Source organism: Opisthorchis viverrini (genome assembly GCF_000715545.1).
Source record: "Opisthorchis viverrini unplaced genomic scaffold opera_v5_46, whole genome shotgun sequence".
Taxonomy (NCBI): domain Eukaryota; kingdom Metazoa; phylum Platyhelminthes; class Trematoda; order Opisthorchiida; family Opisthorchiidae; genus Opisthorchis; species Opisthorchis viverrini.
This window is the reverse complement of record NW_008751703.1, coordinates 974,628-994,375: the sequence shown is the minus strand read 5'-3', so window position 1 is coordinate 994,375 and position 19,748 is coordinate 974,628. Positions and strand designations below refer to the sequence as shown.

At 47.0% G+C, this 19,748-nt stretch overlaps 1 protein-coding gene across 1 annotated transcript in view; it reads right to left on the bottom strand.

Moving 5' to 3' along the window:
* Positions 1-1,156, bottom strand: part of T265_03337 (hypothetical protein) — a gene marked incomplete at both ends in the record, with an annotated part of 63,358 nt that extends 62,202 nt beyond the window's left edge. Inside the window, 4 exon segments of the mRNA XM_009167798.1 lie at positions 5-94; positions 134-166; positions 756-845; positions 856-1,156. Coding sequence (XP_009166062.1) covers positions 5-94; positions 134-166; positions 756-845; positions 856-1,156 — 514 coding nt within the window.
* Between the last annotated feature and the right edge of the window lie 18,592 nt (positions 1,157-19,748).

The following is a 19,748-nucleotide window of genomic DNA, read 5'->3' as shown; positions in this document are numbered from 1 at the left end:
AAACCTTCTAAAAAATCCGTCCTTGGTTTCTTGGACAGTCCGCTCTGAGCAGAAGGCAAAGATGAAGACGGGGTGACCCGTTTAGACTTGGTACCTACAGAATTGGATTGTGTGATCTAAGGTGCAAACTTACTGAGGGAAATCAATGTACCAACCGGTACCGCAGCTGAATTAGGAAGGCAGATGAATTCAATCGGTTAGAAAGGAGTAGAAGCAAAACTTTTTGAAAAAGATTAAAGAGCATGAGTGTGTGTATGCTGGCAAATATAAACGCAGTAGTTCAGGATATCCGAATGAACTTATGGGTAAAAGGGTAGCCAAAATCGAGGAGGTATATATTACCTCTCCTGTTGCTTCGCATCCTTCGTCAGTTAAATATGTGATAGCTTGCTCGAATTCTGAAATGATTCCTTGCGGCAGAAGACAGCAAAAACCACCACACATAGCAGCTGAAATATGGAACAAATAAGATATGACAAAACCGATCCACGAGAGAAAAAGGTAATCAGTGCGCAACACTGAAAGCGAAATGTTGGGTTAGGTATTCATGGATCGGTACACAGGATCGAGGCTTTTGCCCAAGTTTCTCGGGTCAGTGGCTGTCGTTCACCTGAAAGGCACAAGTGAAAAAAGGGTGTAGCACTGCTCTTTATGTTCTCAGCGCGAGGATTCGCATAAATAAGTGTCTAATAGTGCTTTAAACTGGGTTCTAGAAGGAGCGTGAACAACTGCTGGAGGAAGGTCATTCCACGCACCTACTACCCGAAATGAGGAAAAATTTTGTCTAATGAATGTGTGTGCTCTGAGCTTGAAATTTTTCTTACTATGTCCCCGCCGGGTGTTTGCTGGTCCAACGGTAAAAAAACCTAGTTGCCAAGCTTTGTTCAAACAGGGCATAAATAAGAATTAGGTCCCCTCGGAGGCGACGGTACTCCAGGGGAAAGAGATCAAGCATCGCGAAACACGTTTCGTAGTCCACGGATTTGAGGCCCGTAACCATTCTCGTGGCAGCTCGCTGGACACGCTCAATGAGGGTGACCTCTTCCGTGCATCTTGAGTAGACACCTTGGTTGGCGTACTCCGGAGGCGGTCTGACGTAGGCCCCACAGAGTATTTGGAAGTCCATGCGACTAATACGAGGGGTGCGTCGGATCATCCGTAAAATGGCGAATGCCTTTTGGGCCGAATTCTCATGGTGCAGTGAGAAAGACAGGTTTGAGGAGACTCAGATGCCCAAATCCTTTTTGGCATCTATCCTCATGATGTTTTCTGGTCCCTTTTCACCATGCATAACAAAGGCATTCGCTGAGTCTCATCCAAAGATATATGGACGCACTTTTCGTCATTCAGAGGAAGGTGCCAGTCCAATGACCACTGCTTTGCAGCGTCTACATCCATTTGGAGGGCACTGGCATTGGAACTCCAGGATTTCAAGTCGTCCACAAAAAGTAGACATGGACTTGCAAGAACATCTGGGAGGTCGTTGACGTAGATCAGAAACAGCACTGGTCCTTGAGGAACTCCAATGGAGACCGGCGCTGGTAGGATTGTATATGCACGTTGTGGAGGACGGTTTCAACAGGCACGGGTTTGTTACTTGTCACAGTGCCCGGAGGTCAGTCGTTCTTGATAAACGAACGTCACTGCACTGGGCCGATGTCAAGTGAGCGCTACGGACTAGACGATGGCATACTTTGATTGGTCAGATTGTCAACCAATCTGGATCGAGCACATGTGGCTCGACGCTTCTGGCCCGCTTACGAAGATTCTAGCGATTTTGTGGAACATTGTGTGATGACCCGTTAAATGCACTCGTTTCCATAAAGGGTCACCATAAATTCACCATGCCTTTTGACATACCATAGTGGGTGAACGATGAAGCGAAGTGATGATCTAAAAGTTTAACTGTCGTCTGTAAGACAACAACTGGTGACAACCAGTTGCCACCGGCATCAGGGGCCAGAACCCGGAGTATTGGTCATACCTCAGTGGGCATTGGTTATCCGACCTGAGTACCTGGGCGAAGCTTGCTGAATCCTTAGTACTGAAACAACTAATCTGTGACATTGGCGTCGTAGACACTGTCCATATATTCGGTGAGCAAATTCCCTTCTTCAGTATTCATTATCAGTGTCTTTAGATTCTAAAGCGGGTGTCGTAGGTTTCATCACTTATGTCGTGTGATCAACAAAGAATGCGAATGCCCTCACTTCAACGCCAGGACGCAGGGTCGATTCAGGTGTATCAAATTCGTGGCTGGCATACAATTGCCCTAAGGTGCAGATATTCGTATCAGGTCACTGGATCGGATTGAACAGGATCAGGTGACACCTTAAAAACTTGTCCTTGGATGCCCGCTTCTTATCAGTCCTAATGCTGATGGTGCAATGGTCGGAAATTCCCCCCCCTGTCTGACATGGTGTGTAAAATGACCTTTAAAAGGCAACGGACCATAAGTAAAAATTCCCACGTCATGTTGGTTTCGTGGCGAGTGGTATTTTTGACCCCGCTATCCCCACCATTACCGCTGATACATCATGTAGAGTCAAAAAATCCACAGAGAAATATGGTGAACCTCAGAAGCTCGCGCAAACATCGACTTGACAAAAGCGCGTGCTCATGGGCTCTCCCAGGATGATTCACCCGGCCGACAGAAATCCGCCACTGTATGTATCAACGGTTCACCCGCTACTCCCCAGCTTGATACAGGTTTTAACTTCGCTAACGTTTCAAAACTGACGTAATTGAAGACCCTTAGGTAAATGCACACCGTCTGTAATGCATCCGGTGGGGGCCTGAAACTGTACGCAAAGCTGACTCTTTCAATAGCGTTCAATATGACTCAATCCAAGTGTCATTGTTACCTCATCATATCATCATCATCGACAGCATCGCATTAGTGTTCAGCATTCTGAAGAGAAGTGGGCTATGAACTGTTTTAATGCTGGGTTACTACAATCACTTCGGGGTGTCAAAACCCCGGATACCGGTTCAGGCCGTCCGGATGGAAACTGACGAAAACGGCAATAAAGCCAAACTGGCTGTGTGTACCACCAGGCATCGTGAGGAAAACGCGCAGCAACGACAGCACCCAAGCGTCTCTCACAGCCTTCGTTAAGTCAAGCGTTGGACACCTCGCTGCCACCACCATTATGAATTGGGCACAAAAACTGCGCTGTATTCGGCAAACAATGGTTCGGCATACGCAATATGTGACCTAACCAACGCAGAATCTGGTGCTTGATACATTCTTTAGTGGACTTCAGCGTTGAATAACAAAAAATTTACCCCCTAACTGCCTCCTTACGGATTCCCTGACACCAAACCACACCAGCCAAGGATCTCAGTCAGAGGTTGTCGAAACATCGAGGACGTTTTGGACCCGGTGCTCGAACAGGCCAGGTCTCACAACCATACAACAAAACGGTCTGCACCGCAGAGTGTTACACACGTCCCTTGAGACTCAGGGATATAACGTTTTGTCGCCATAGGTGTCTCAAATTAGAAAAGGCGATCCGAGCATTGCAGATCTGGTCACTCAACTCATTTATCGTAATACAGTTAGAAAAATAAGCTGCCAAAATACACAAAGCGTTCTACAACATCGAGTCACTTCCTGTACTTGTTCTGTGACTGCATGTCCAGGAGAATAACCTTGAGCTTCTTGGTTTCAACGTCGAAGCAAGGGTCAGTTCATCGGAAAACACCTGTGACCTCCTTTCTTCTTTGAAGGCAAGAACGACATTTTTTGCACATTCCGGGCAGATAAGGCTTTCGTCAGGAGCTATTTGGACACCTGTGTTTTAATACCCTCCAGCGCTTGTCCCATAAGGTTTAATCTTTTAAGTAAGCGTTAGATGCCGTTTGTAACAAAACAACCATAGACAGCTGCAATGCGTTATCGGAACTAGAATGTTTTGGCAATTCACAATACCCACAGCCAAACCCTAGACAATTCGGTCACAGTGACTATTCAGTTAGTGGCCTCCGGCACCGGCAAACCTTTCACTTCACTCCATTTTTAAGTTTCTGCTAGCTGCTTGCAACGTCGTGCCATGTGTATCCACCGTTCAAACTGTGGTCCATGTTTAAGCTGATCGCTTTTTGGTTAGAAGAAGGGTAAAGGTGTAGGTAGGAATAGCCACACTCACAAAAGCCAGTTATTGATCCGAGGGTGTGGATAACAATGTCCGCGGTAGCTGCCATCGGTAAGTGATTGCGGCGTTGTCTATTTCGATTCGGGTCCGGCTCACTGCTTGAACGCCGTTCCAGAAATGGGTACTGCAAATGACCAGGCTGAGATCAGCACACCTTTTGGATAGGTGCTCTTCGTTGTCAGTACATGTTGTATTGAGCCCAATACGACCGCAAAATATGCCATCAACAATGCTTAGTCAACCTATTTTAAGCCACAAGCTTTTAAGCCACAAGCAACTACAATGCCGCCTGAGCTTTTAGCCCATTCTACAGGAGTACTTGGGTGCTATATAATGCTTTATAAGCAGATTCTAAGCTAGGCTGTCTGAGCGTAAGCCGGCGTGATAAACACCTCATCTTGTCGAAATTCCTTCACAGATGTTACCGAATGAACTGCACAGGGACTGCAACCAGAGATTTCCCATTCAAGTAGAGACGCTTTCGAATAATTACTCAGCAAAATCCCCACGCGGTACGTCCAGCTAAAGTGACTTCCATCTAACCGGGGTTGCGCAGCTGGTAGCGGAATTATAGCGGGGGGGCAGTTGGTTCTGTCACAGTTATTGTATCCTGGTTCTTTGGTCTGAAAGACAGTATGCACCAATGCAGGGCCAATCCAGCATATGAGCAACAGCTAATTTTTATCGTGCATGTTTCGGTGAGCGAACGCAGGGGCAGCTAATGAGACCCGATTTCGAGGCTTGAAAATAGACTCCAAAATGATACATTGAAAACAAACCCACTAGCTCTAGTGCTGTGAGGTATTTCACATTGGTTTAGGGTTTAAGTAAAACATAGTGTTGAGGGAATCTCAGGACTGTGCCTAAACGACGAGACCAAATAAGGGCGCAACCGATCGTGTTGTGTTTATCGGTGTTCAACGGCCTTGTGAGTAGATTCCTCTATGGTAACATACTGCGATTTCTCAAATATCGTACCACCTGAAAAACGGAGCAGCCTCTGCGCTGTCTTGAACAATACGGTGAACGAGGAGCATGTTTGAGATACTTTGTGATCAATCCAGAGTCTATATTTGACAGCTTGGAATAGAAAGGTTTCATAAGACACTCCAATAGACCGTTGCGGATATGCTCGGTCACCATTTCCCTATCAAATTACTTACTCATTTCGGGAACGGGAATCAACTGAAAAAATGTTCAGCTGTAACTAATTTTCGTTGCCCAACAGCCACGCCGTCAGAAGGAAGCAGGAGGACTTAGATACTGAAAAGTTACCCAAGTCTGGACAGGAAAATTCGACATGCGGAGGTCGGGTTTGAACCGCGGGACTTTTGTTCAGTAAAATAGGGTGAAATCTCTTACTTCTAATCGAATGAATAGAAAAAATATAGGATCCCGAGTCTCGCAAAGTCTTGCGAGACGGGAATGCAGTACGGCAACCATGTGTTTTACGGTATCCGACCGGTCCAGTAAAGCAACGTGTAATGATTCGCATGGGATCAGGAGTACCGCCATGTTGCGTGATTAGCGTACATTGTGTACGACAGCTTTGCTTTTGGTTTTTAATGCAAGAATTCTCCGCGAATCGTTAGAATCGGAGTCAGACCGCTATACCTCATTAGTTGCGCTCCTGGGCTATACAAACCTAGCATATTCAAGTGGATCAGGCTGTTGCGTTACTGGTTCCAGAAAGAGTTCCTCGCAAAAACCTAAACCTTGCAGGTCACGCCGTCTAGTCACAAGTCTCGGGAAGATCCCCTACCCCCCACCTGCCACTCCTTTTATGAACCATACTTTTAAGTCCTCCTACGATCTAGGTGAACGAGGGGTAACGCCTGCTGATATGGCAATTCACAGAAGCGGTCAGGCCTGTTTGAGAGGCGGAAGTGAGGCGTTTTCCGGTGTTTAACAGCAGTTGCCTGAAAACTATATATTCTGTGGGTCGGTGTCGGCAAATCCGTAGGGGGACAGGCACATAGCAGTTTATCAGTTGTGCACCCGGGAATTCCACTGAAGAATGTGTGCTTGCAGTCTCCAGCTAGCTCATTACCATTACCTGCGACAGTTGGATCGCTATCTTACTAGCGATTAGCTATCCTACTATCTCGTTAATTCGGATACAGTCAACGTGATTTCGGAAGTGAAATGGGCTGCAATACTTCGACATGAAAAGTGCGTTGGATGAAGCCCAGAAGGGTGCCTCTTGTTGGTTACATTGTCACTGTGGGTGAGCATGTGATGGTCACGATTAATGATGAGGAAGACCGAGTTATCGATTTCAATGAGCTACGTTTTATTAGTATCGGAGAGCAAAAGTCGAGTGAAGTTATGATTTATTACTCTAAACGAGCGAATTTGAGATCGGGCACCTTCCCACTCCCTAGATCATCGCTAGGGCTGCATCCGTGGATACACGCGTGTGGCCCTGGGATCCTGGGGCTCACGTCTACACCACCTGGTCTAACGACTGACAAGCGAACAACTCTCTTTAGCTTTAACTTTGCCGCGCTTAATAATGCATATGGTTGCCGAATCGCGCTATCGAATCATCGATGTACATGAGGCTATCTCGTTAGCGCCTATTGAACTACTTCGACAACTAGTGAGTTAACTTCTATAACACTAAGTCTCGGAGTTCGGCGCGGACACCAACCGGTGATTTCGGACGAAGGGATTTATTAAGCACTTGGTGAGATAACCCACCACAACTTTGTTCAATCACGTTTCCAATTATATCGCGGAAGACGTGTACGAGTCGTTTTTGATTATACATTGTTTCAGATACCCTGTCGGGTATAAAACTGAGAAGTGGATTGAGCGCACATCATGTTTGCACCGATGCAACCAACAAATAGAAACATGATTTGTTAAAGGTGGTTGTGTATTTTACAGGCATGGGGTGTTGGGAAGTGGATGAGGTATGGATATAAGGGACCGCCGTTGGTCGTTGGGTCAATCTTATGTATAGCTGGGACATTAAAGTCAGTTGCGAGCATATGCCCGAACCTGGCAGTTACTATAAGCAGCCTCGGCAGGTGACATCGGATAGGTTTAAGAGTATGAAGGGCCATCGTTGTTCATTAGACTGGGCTACTGGGTATAGCTGAAGCCTTATGCCCAGCGTTGCACATAGACACAGGCCTTGAAGTTACGATAAGTAGCCAAGGCAGGCGATATCGACTACACTTACGAGTACGACGTGCCGTCGCTAGCCGTTGGATTAAGCTGCCGCGCACAGTTGGAGCTTGGTTTTTATCGGCCTGCACATATACTGCCTGGTGTTTGCTATATGTGAGAGGAAGAAGGCACTCGCTGCAGAGTTATTTATTGAAAAATGCAAACTGACCAGTTACAGATTATTAGACGGGGAAACAACATTCTCATTTGAATCCTGAACTTTCCTGGATATTCACTGACTGTTGCTCAAATCCAAGCAGATGCTACAAGGGGACTCCACAAATTGCGTTGCAGATTTCCCCTTTCAATGGACGCAAAGTGAATTTACAAGAAGAAAACATACCAATCGCTTGCCTCACCCATCAATAGTATCACCGTTACATATCTTCGCCCTTCAAAGATTCTGCGCATGTTGACGGTAGCGGGTCTATTCCGCTACTCTTCGGGTGTATCATGCCACTTATGAAGCTGCGTTCAATTTACTCTTTTTGATCCCCATCCGTCTTGCATTTTGTAGACCTTCTCCCGGCAGTCGGTAACGGCAGACGGCCCATGACATCAGCTGCCTAGCTTCCGCGACCCCAGTCCAATCCTTTCAGGATTCTGGCGATTCTTCCACTTGACTTTCGTGCCTATATGAATGTTCGTTCCCCTCTACTTGCCGTTTTCTGCCTGGTCCTTTCCTGAAAGGCAATCAAGTTTTCTCGAGCTCCCCTTCTTTCTACCCGCAGTTCCTCCGGAGACAAGCGTTTTGCGGACCACAACCCAATTTCCTGATCAACCGGAAGGCGCAAATATCGGCCGTACATCAGCATAAACGGGGACTTGCCTGCGGTTGACTGTATGGAAGCACGATGAGCTAGGAACACCAGTGGAATGTCAACGTCCCAGTTACCTCCTTTGGCCTCCAGCGACTCCTTGATCGTCTGGTCATTACGTTCGGGTGGGCCATTGTTTTGCGGGTGGCATGGTGCCCTTCTTAGATGTCTAAAAGCCAGCTTCTGCAAGCAATTACAGGACTCTTCGCTCTCGAAGCAAGCCCATGATCGGTTAAGATCATTTTTGGCAACCCATGGTTGGCCGACATGTGTTGCATTACCACCCCACTTATCGTCGTCGCCCGCTGTCGCCCCAATCCGTCGCGATAGGTGTTCCGTCATTATCACGATGTGTTCATTCCCCCTTGTTGTCATTCCATTACGTCAACGGACCACAACTCGCCGATTTCTGTGACAGGACTAGGTTCCATGGAATGGGCTGCCCCCGTCGTTTCCCCTTTCATCAGTTGGCACCGTTCAACTTATTAATCATCACCTCACTTCTCATCGCGGGCCAGTAGGCCCTCTGCCGAAGTAAGTCGTACGTCTTGGTGCACCCTTTATGTGCCACCTCATGGCATTCGACGATGAGATTCCGTCTCAGGATGCGAGGCATCACGGGCAGCACAACAACCGAATCAGTGGTACTCAAGGAAATTATGCCACCTTCATTCAGAATCTGCCAATCAAAGTGACTTTGGAACGTTTCCAATTATTTGCCTCCATTTCCGTTCTCAATACTTCTTCCATCCAACAAGGCGGCTGCAACTTTCCGTAACATAGGATCCTGCCGTTGGAGTTGCACCAACCTTCCGGAATCCAGTTCGACGACGAGGCTTTTGGCACCAATCATGATCCTGAAGTAATCATCTTCAGCCTCTGGTCTTGACAACCAATCACTTAAGTGGTTCTCCTTCCCTGGCACGTGCTGGATTGTGAACTCCTACTCTTGCGACCAGAATGCCCAGCGCGCGAGCTTTCCGCGAGGATCTCCTGTGATCTGATCCACTATATGGTTTTTTTGTGCTCGGCATTGACAAGAAATTTAGTCCAATCAGATATGGCCCCCGCTTATGCAGAGCCCAGACAATCGCTGATCATTCTTCCTCAGTGGTCGAGTACCTCATTTCAGCGTTAGTCAGGATCAGACCGGCATATCCGACAACTCCATTCCTCTGCTTTAGGACTGCGCCGATACCGCGATCACTAGCGTCCGTTGCAACAGTGAACATCTCTCCAACACGGAGCAGACTGAGGGTCATTTGCTGATCCAGCATCCGCGCTTTGACACGCTCAAAACCCTCATGGGCTTCCCTGGACGGTCCTAATTTTTGATTTTGCCCAAGCAAGTCTTACAGTGGCGCAGCGATCGTGTTGAAATCCTTCACAAACCGGCTGTAGTATGCTGTTCGTCTAAGAAACTGCCAGAGACCGCTTTGAATTGGGAACAGCACCATCCTTGATCTTTGCCATTTTTTCGGGCATTGCGCCGTCTCCGTGACCCACTCTACGACTCAGCAGTGTCACTGAACACCGAGCGAGCTGTGTCTTGGCTTCACTTATCTACAGGCCAGCCTCCCCATCCGTTTCAGTACAGCCTTCGAGCGAACCGCGTTCTCCGGCGCCGAATTGCTGTACACGAGGCTAGCGTCCCCGTACACGGCAACGTTCCGGAGTCCCTTCATTAAACGAAGCATCAATCGCCGGAATGTGAATGGTGCCCCAGACAAGCCAAACGAAAAACTCGTTTAAATTGATATTGGGTGTCCCCAAACGTAAACGCCGTTTTCTCCCGGTCCTCCGCCTTGATAGGTAGTTGCCAGTATCCGGAACGCAAGTCAAACAAAGTGAAATATCGGGAATGTTGGAGACAATCGAAAATCTCCGCCACCGAAGGCACAGCTACAAGCCGATTCACGATCAGTTAATTCAAGCACTGGAAATCCAGGCAAAACCTATATTTTCCGTTCGCCTTTCTTACAAGCACAACAGGGAAATTGTGTGCACTTCTGTTTTCCTTGATTATGCCATTCTTCAACATCTCTTGAGGCCGTTTATGGATATCCTCCCGTAGATGGAGCGGCAACGGACGGGGGCCATGAGGTTGAAAACTTTCGGACGGCGGAGGAATTTCGCGTTCAATCCACGGGCAGAAGCCAAACGGATCCTCATTGCCCATGAACAGTTCGAAATACTCCTTGACCACGGACCGTACCGGCGGTGTTACAAGACGGAAGTTTTCGGCCACGCAGCTCACTAACTGCACCGCTTGGATAACCTTCAAGCTTGATTGGGCCATACCTTGTCACCATATTTCCCTGCTTTGGGTCAATCATGGAATCTGTGTCCTTGAGAAAATACTCACTCAATATTGTCTGTTCCGTGTCTCGGCTGATCAGGAACGCGTGCCGCTAGGACTTATCGCCTAGGCGTATCCAGTGCATTGACAATACTTTAAAGAGGAATTGGGCTCGGGTTGTTGCAACACCTTGCACGTTAATGTTAGCCTCGCAGAGTACATTCAGTCCATCCCGTTCCTACTTTTTTTAGGTCAAACGAAAAAACAGTTGCCAGTCGCTCATATTTCTAGGTGTTGCCGGATATGTTGCAACCGACAAATGGGTGAGCTGGGGATTGACAAAGAATATCTGCTGACAACGGAAGCCAAAGATAATTAAGAAGATTTTGCAACTGGCTACAAATGCACATAATTTCAGTTGATCCAATCAAGTGCTCCCGTGAAGGTTTCGTCAAAACAATCCAAGGACGGGTGAAACCACAATCTTTAATCTCAAGCCAAGCGCTGGCCACGCTCTAAAAAGTTCGGCTGGCCGCTTCACCTCATTATCTAGGGAAGCCACATGAATCCGTCTGGAACGTCAAAATCTACCCGCTGCTCATGATGAACCTTATGCGTGCATTTTCATCGCCACAGTGCAACAATGCATTTCGTCTTCGTCCCGAAGCTAGTTACAGGATGATCGCAAACCAACACATGAGAGATCAAGAAAGAATGCCTACAGAATGGAGTACATCTACTGTGATCTACAAACCAAAAGACAGTGCAAGAAACATCAGTGCTTCAATCAAACGGCCAAAGTCTTTGGTCTGGTGCTCACTTAGCTCGGTTCATTGGCAAAACCATGACCGAAAACAATTTTGTTCCAGGTGCTGCGGTTTCTATCGCCGGAAATTGGAATAGCGTTCGAAATACAACAAAACATTAAGACCCTGGCTAGTTTCTAAAACTGAACAGTTGCGCTCTGAACACGACAACTTCCATGCACGAGAACCCCTGACTGTTAGATTTCAACCACGTGTTTGTCCGAGAGGCAAGTATCCGCCAAAAGCTTTTTACTTGTTGCACTGTTGCTCAGTTATTTTCCAACTTTGTTACTCTTGAGCCATCTCGCACCATTATGGAATTTTCACAAAAATTCGAAAACAATAATCAATTCTTTTGGTTGGTTGGCTGGTCATATTTTGTATATGATAATCCATTTGTCGTTCTTCACTGTAATCCAAAACGTACATATTCAACGTTAATCCAGTTGTGCTCTGCGCTTGGTTGCGACAATTAATGCCTTCTTCCGAGCATCCCACATCACTCTTCTGCTTTAGGAACGGTTGGGTTTTTCCGCGGACTTTTCCATTTTGCATATAATAAGTGGCTTTATTCGTTGATAAGTAAAAGTATGCCAACACTATTCACCACTGCTGAGATGAGTCCAGCGCTCATATCCGGAGGGGCGGCAGTTGTCCGATTAAGCGAGTTTCTAAGGGAATGTTTTCGCACATCGTTGACAGAGCATAAACTGCCAGATCCGCGTCACTTTCGCAAGACAAAGAGTTGAGAAAAAATACTACTGCAAAGCGAGTGGTTCCCTTGCATATGGAGTAAATGTTCTAACCTAAGCATCCCGAAAATTGTGGGTAATTCGTCCCTCGTGATTAAGTCCCCTCCCCTCAAATCCATCCAATCTGAACATCACACAAGAACCGATCAATAAATTAGTGACATTGACTGTCAAAAAAGAAAGCATTCATACTCTATCTACCCGAAGAGGAAAAGCTACTGATCCATCGGGAATTGTTAAAACTCTGCTGCTTATAGTCAAACTGACGTTATGTTCGCACCACTGGGGTAGATGTTTGGCAGAAACTGCTCCGAAACCTCCCATTTTTAAGATAATGGCACCTGTAACTAGCCAACCAGAATTTGAACAGACGCCGAGGAAAATAAATTTAACTGTCGAGCCAACTGACCCGTTTCCATTACATGCCATGTGAGTGATCGAGCAAATTTTTCTAGGGGTACATTACACATCGCGTGTGTGAAGAGCAAACAACGCCACGTTGCAAGACTATTTATTTTATTTAAAACGATCTACTTGCCCAGAGTTTCGAGAGGCATGCAACAAAAGTTTACATACTCGAAGAAGGATGTTAAGTGGGCACTTTGGCCTTACAGTACTTAATACAGGCAAAGGCAAACTGGTTAATTCTAAACATCCTCGGGATTTTTCAAAGAATGCCTTTATTAAATATTCAAACTTAGATGAAATACCCTTGGTCTCCTCACCATCCCAGCATCTCTTACGATCGATAGACCCAAAAACATCCTTTAATCCCAGGAAAGTTTCAGCGTGTGACTTTCGAAATGGTGGCCTTTTATAAGAACTTGGCCACAGGGGGAGATATCAGTCATACATTCCAAGCCAATGTGGAGCTTAGCTTGATTCACGCGAATCAGTCTTTCCCCTTGGTCGACCAACCTGCGCTACATAATGCCAGAGAGCCCCAAGGATACGATGTCTCCAAGGCTAATGTGATGAGGTTCGTGGGTCCTTTTGAAGTTCCTGTAAGATTGTTGAAAAGCTCCTTTCGAATAGTACCCTCTGTTCGCACCAAATCTTCCGCAGTTTGTCAGCTAGCCTGTGCCAGACTGGCTTTCTTGAATTGAGCGAGGTTAAAACCTTCCGGAGCCTGCCATGTCATGTTAGAATTATTACATCTCACACTGGAATTCCATTGTTGAAGGTGGGTTGATGTTAATGTTCTATTCAGGACCGCCTGGCTATTCCGGCAAATGAGTTGAAGGGTTGTTTGCTGACATTCATCTTCCCCTGGCTGTGTGATTGTATCAGCTGCGCCTGTCGTTTGCGGTGGAGGCCATATAGATATCCAGTGACTACGTAATTCATCAGCTTTCTATTTTATTGCTCACGGTCTTGATTATACAGTTTTTAAAGGACATGCGTGGGACATAACAGTCGACGGTTTTTTATATGGTCTTTTGATAGAAACGGAATCAACAGACCTTTAGGATATGCAGTCTTCATTTCCTTAAGTTATACGGCTTGGATGAGCGTTTCTGAGGGCTGTGAACATATCTTCTACAACTCGTTTCCATTCAACCTCCAAGCGGTCTTCGTCATCCGAATGATTGTGCGTTTCCACCAGAGTGAAACTTTCTCTGAGAAGTCGTTGCTCGGGAAGCCAGTCAACACGTGTGACCGCGTGATGTGGATCCTGTGATTGATGGATGAGCTGCGATATATCCTGTCCAAGTGCGAGTTAATCACACTGCTGATCAGCCGCTCGTGGCCGAATGGTAAAGTGTTTAAACCACTAGCCAGGAGGTCGGGTGTTCAAGACTCTCCGGAGTTTCGTGAGATCCGCACTGCTGATGATTCCCAAGAAGGATGAATCAGCTGTACAGTGCTTCTCGGCTTTTCAGCATAGATTGGCTCCACTTACAGGACGAAATCTTCACAAAAATCCCTAATCTCACACTACCAATAATAATAATATTATTAATAATGTTTATTCTCAACCCGTGGGTGGCATCGCGACTGGCATGATCATACCGAATCAATCAGTGTCTGTTGAGTGACTGAAGTTTGCCGAAGATGGAGAATGAATTTTCATGCTTCGGTATACATATGTATTGCTGACTGAAAGCAAAGTGATATTCGGGTCCACAAAATGCAAGCCCTGGAATCAAGTTGCTTATCCCAGTCCTTCGGTGACTGAGAGTCACAGCATTCAACTTAGCCCGTGGCTGGCCTGTCTTTAGTGGCTTCAAAGTAACTCGATATGATAGGAACCTGTGAAAGTTCGGACTCGCTGGGAGCAGATGATAGTTAACACAAAAGAGAAACATTCCCTTTCGATTATCCGCAAGCCGAGCACCAATTCCTAATCCGCATATATTTGCCTTTCTTACTCGCTTAGTACGCCGAATTGTACAGTGAGCCAAAGAAAGCTCACGGGCCGGCGCACGAACTTGCTGTGCGAAACGTCCACTGCTCGAACTCATCTGCGGTCATCTAGACTGCCCCTGTCTAGTCTTTGGCTATTTTTCAATATCTGAACTCATGTTCTTTTTTGGGTGCCTTTGCACCCAGGCTCCAAAAGTGTGTTACTGCGGAACGATTTAACGATTTCAACTATGAAATTTATTTCATCCTCCAATATCACCATTTCCGCTAATTCCACTTCTCAAACCAATCACGACAGATTCCGTCCAGACTCAGAACTGAAAATTGTCGGAACACGCGGTGATACAACAAACAAACACAGTTTACCACGTCAACATGCGCTGATCATAACTGGGCCAGACAAACACAGTGCAAACAGCAACAGTACCACCTCTCTCCAGCTTTTAGTCTGGTCCTACAAAGCTAACGCTTTCAGCAAAATAACCACCGAGGTTGCAGCAAGTGTAATAAACGCCCAAAAACCAGGTCAAAACACATAGATGTCCCGTCGTATTTCAAATGTGCGGTGACAACGATCTGGAAATTTGTACCTCCTCTGGACGCTTTATTGGCCACAAGTATTCGGTGAATACTGACCCATCCAATCCACACCTTCGGCCAATCAGAGCCAGCCTTGATGCTTGACAAGTAGTGATCCGATCCTCTGGCCAATCTCTTCTGGGTTAGGCTCATGGCCGAAGCAGCGACAGCGGGCAGAGTACTCTTTGGGTGGAGGACTCCGTCCAAGAGTGGTTACTAGGTTCCACTCGAGTAAAGAGCTTTTAGTCTTGAGATGGAGTGTTGCACACACATCGTAGATACTACGAGCCAATGCGTCAGGATCACCAGATACCTGAAACATGAAACGTGGAACATATGGACCTAGGTGCTTTGAGGTGGACCACTGTAGTGGGGTCTTGAGTGCGTTCCCGGAAACACAGTATACATCTATAGAGAGGAATAGCGAATTTCTGTAGTAGGTGTCTGTTGTCCAATTCGACATCATTTTCTGGGCGATAGTTTAGACGTGAAAAATGGTTTGGGGACTGGCGTATCGCGCGACCCCTTCGCATCATCCGATGGGTGAGGGGTGTGCGGGAAGGGTCGATAAATGAAGCCAAATAATGGATCTTGGTTACCCAGGCTAAAAGGGGGGTTCGATTAGGTTTGGCTCAAAAGCCCAACCTACAAGGCAGTGAGGGGATGCAGAGTTCTGTTCGAGGACCCTTCCACCAGCCGCTGACTCAAAAACCAACCACGAGACAGCACTTACTACGGTTTTCTTGAGGGAACATTCCCGGATTTAGTAACTCAGCCTTGATTGGCTGCAGGCAGGTGTCCTGATCCGATGACGCTGGGAGTTTGGCATTACTGCCTCACTCCTCATCATCATTGTCAGCTGTAATAAATGCGCACTCATCGTAAAGTGTTTGTAGCTGTCGCAGTTTCGTTCACCGATGATTTGAGGAGATGGGGTAGGTAGCTGCACATTGGAGGCGGGAACTGATAAGTTGGCGCATAAATCCAGCATTGTCTGTGGGCTGTCAAGTGGGGGGTTGGAAAAGAGCTATGCCTTGAAGGCAATAGCTTAGATGCATGAGCGCCATTGAGGGCGCCGCTGGGCCATGTCTGGCAATGTCTCTAGCCATTGATACGGCCCGCCTCGGGGTCCGCATCCAAGAAGATGGTAATGACCAGCGCAGCTGAGTTTCATCATCATCCTCATCATCATCGACAGCATGATATCAGTGTTCAACACCGATGCTTCACTGCCGTACAACCACGACTTATCTGAAAGAAAAGAATAAAGTTTGATGGGGTAGGGACTTAATGGTTCCTTAACACACTCATTCAGACGTGCCTACACCTCCAGACATTCACTCAGGCAATCTGGATAGAAACTGACAACAAGAACGCCACTGACACCGGTTGGAAGCCATATATTGTAGTGTCTCCAACCAGGTACAGTGAGGATCACGCGGTCCCCATCCTGGAAGGCTAGTAGCACCGACAGCACCCAAGCGTTTCGTGATCTCCTTCATACTCATCTACCAAGTCAAGGGTTGGCAACCTCTCTGTTTACGCCACTCCGAATTGGGCATGGAAAACAGTACTCTCTTCGGCAAACGATGGTTCGGTATAAGTAACTGTAGTAACGGTATTTTCCGTGCCGTCCGGCAGGCATTCGAGGAGCTGTTTCTGATAGTTTCGTTTGGTTTCTGGGTCAACTAGCTTCTCAATGGCTAAGCGAGGTGTGCGTGATTTGCGTACACCTGAAAAGCGCAATGAAAAGCAGCAGCATACAAGTGCATGGTTGGAGTCCACGCTGGTGTTCCCGAAGGAGCTTCAGGTGGTGATCAACCCTCGCCACCGATAACTGACGGCGATGTGTTCTATTTGGATTCGGCACTGGTTTGATGGTGGGCACCACGTTGTCAAGCGATTTCCGCTGTTCCGGAAATTCGTACTGCCTGTGATCGGCACACATCTGAAGTAAGCGGTCTCCGTTGTCCGTGCGTCTAGTGTCCAAAACAAGACAACCACCCAATCGGGCCTCAGCAGCGCTTAGTCTACCTACTTGGGCGTTCATATCACCAGCAGCCACAACGATATCTTAGCTTTTAGCCTGTTGTAGAAGGGCACCTAGAGCGTCATAGAAACTGTCCTTGGCTGATTCAGAGCTACAGTCAGTTGGGGCGTAAGCAGAAACAATCAACAAGGTGCGATGAACCTCACTTCCTCTAGATTCTCTCACCGATGTTGCCAAACGAACCGCACAGAGGCGACTGTCTACGGGTATCCAATCAAGCAGAGACGCTTCCGCTCGTTCGCTCAATACAATACCCACCCCAGCATATCCAGCTGCAGCGGCCTCTGCATCACCAGAGGTGCGCAGTCGGAACCTGGAAGAGAGCGAGGGGGCAGTCAGTTCGATTACAGTACTTGCGTCCTGCGTCCTTGTTTCTGACAGACAACATACATCAATACAGAGGGAATCCAGCGTACGCGCAAGAGCCACCTGTTGACCTGCTTGCTTCAGTGTGCGAACATTGAAAGTGGCTAAGTAGACAGGCTTTCGGGGTTTGAAAACAGACTTCGAAGTGTTTAGGGTTGTAACTGAACTCGGACGTGCAGAAGCTGCAGCTGAGTGTGATGCAGGGCGAGCAAAACGGTCAGACCTATAGCTGGGACCTGCGGCTAAAGTATTCAAATTTGGGTGGGGGAGGGTGGAAGACGGAGAACATGAAAGTGTAAGAAGGGAGGCGTCAGCAGTAGCATGTTTTCGCTTACCCGCCCTGCTGTATGCAGCAGGTAAGGCGCCTCGGCTGATGGCACCACGCGACGGCCGATGTGGCATGAGATTATTGTTAGTTGTGTAGGTCATGGTTGTACGAGGGCTCGGATACTGCCAGGGCGCTTACACCTAGACAGGAGGACGATTAGGGTCCTCAACCAAAGCCTTTGTCTCAAAAGCCTAACCGCAATGCAGCAGTGTTTGGCGAGGAAATGCAAATGCATTATCTTTTCTACGGAACAAGTCGCCATACATGTTCCAACCCCCAACCTGGATGGTCAGGAGACTGTGTTCGTCAGACCTCTAACCATTGACCAACCTGGTATGAGAGACTCTGCGAGTGTCGCGCGGACACCCCCCAGTATAGCTCAATGGGTCTCCGAGGTACACAAACCGCTACACCACGGTAAGGTCCAGTCTCTTCGTGACGGCATCACCTTCGAGCTTTGACCCAAATGTTTAACTCATAAGGCGATGGTGGAAGGCTTTTTCCCAGGATGTTGCTCGGGCCCCCTGATCCGCGAGGTAGCTAGTGGAAGCTGTTCAGCTGGAGGTACTCAACAATGTTATTCACTAACCTGTGATCAGGGGGACGGTCTAGCCCAAAGGCTCAAGCGGTAAGACATACTAGTCTGGCTCATAATGATGCGGCGCAAAGCGGATAAACTTCTACCTTTATTTGATGCTTCACTGTTGGCATATATTGTCAGCATATATTGTCAGTCGCTGAACCGTCTCTTTTGGGAAAAAGGCAGCATTTAATCTACGGATATGGGTATGCTAACTGCCTTCACATTCCTGTCGCGCGGGTCTGTATGACTTTAACCCAGACCTTGAAGTGTGGTTATTCGCAGCTTGGGTGCATGCTACTTCGTCTGATCGCCTCTCCAGTCTTCCTAATATTTCTGTGTCTTGATATCCAAAGTTTGCAACCGGGGCAAGTATGGAAGTCGTCACATCACTCATGCTTCACTATTGCATTGAGGTGGCATCTCTTACTGGGAGAGGCGTTTTTGCACTACACCTTAACTTTTCTCCCTTGCCACTTTTCTTCCACGATCTTATGACAGTCAAGTGTTTAATACTGGTGTATTTTTGCAAGTAATGCAAATAGCCTAGCTCAGAAACAGCCAATACCGCCATACGTATCAGAGATTTGGGGCCATTTTCTGCGTTCATTGATGGCTATAATTTTGACCGCTTTAGCTGTTCTATTTATGGATGCGATGAACTATTGGTCAATCGGATTTCCATTTTTTTACGGCGGACCGCTTCTTTAATCGATGGACGGTAACAGCAGTTTCCATCGGTGGTATATTTCCGTCCATGGTGGTGCTGGTAAATGCTTCAGTTAATATGAGGAGACACTTATCATGACGTACTGCGGTGCGGAGGTCGAGCTGAAGTCCACAAAAACAGCTTCCCACAATATACCCAGAAACAGTAGTACTCTCGCTCAGTCACTGTCGTCTTCAGGTGTGACCGTTGGGCCAAGGTGTAACTTTTTGAACTCTATCCATTTGGTGACATCCGATAAAGATAGAGGATTGGTCGCACATCTATTCAAAAGTTGGTCACATCATTTATAATTACTGCTGTTTACGCGCGTATGTTGTTGCTTTACCCAAAGGCCAAGGTCGCCTTCATAACTGCATAATCTTTAACAAACTTCCTTTATATTCACTTGAAATAATATCGGCAATGGTTCTGCTGTTTGTTAAGCCAGCTTCTGCATTCACATTTATTATCAGAACTTAAGTGACAACAGAGAGTAGACAGTATTCGAGCAGCCTCAGCAACCATAGATGCCTTTACGTACAAGAAACGCGTTGGCATGTTAGAAGCTTGCTCTCGCTCCGTACCTGGACTTGTTTTTTCTCGCGATACTAATATCCGAATGATTTCACAGAAAGCATGGTTAATCACTATTAGGCGCGGTGTGTATGGTTTCCCGTCATCAACATTATTGTCTTCAGCTGTATAAGCCTCACACTTGCCGTACAACGATAGAGCTAACTCATCCGTGTGAACTTCGTCC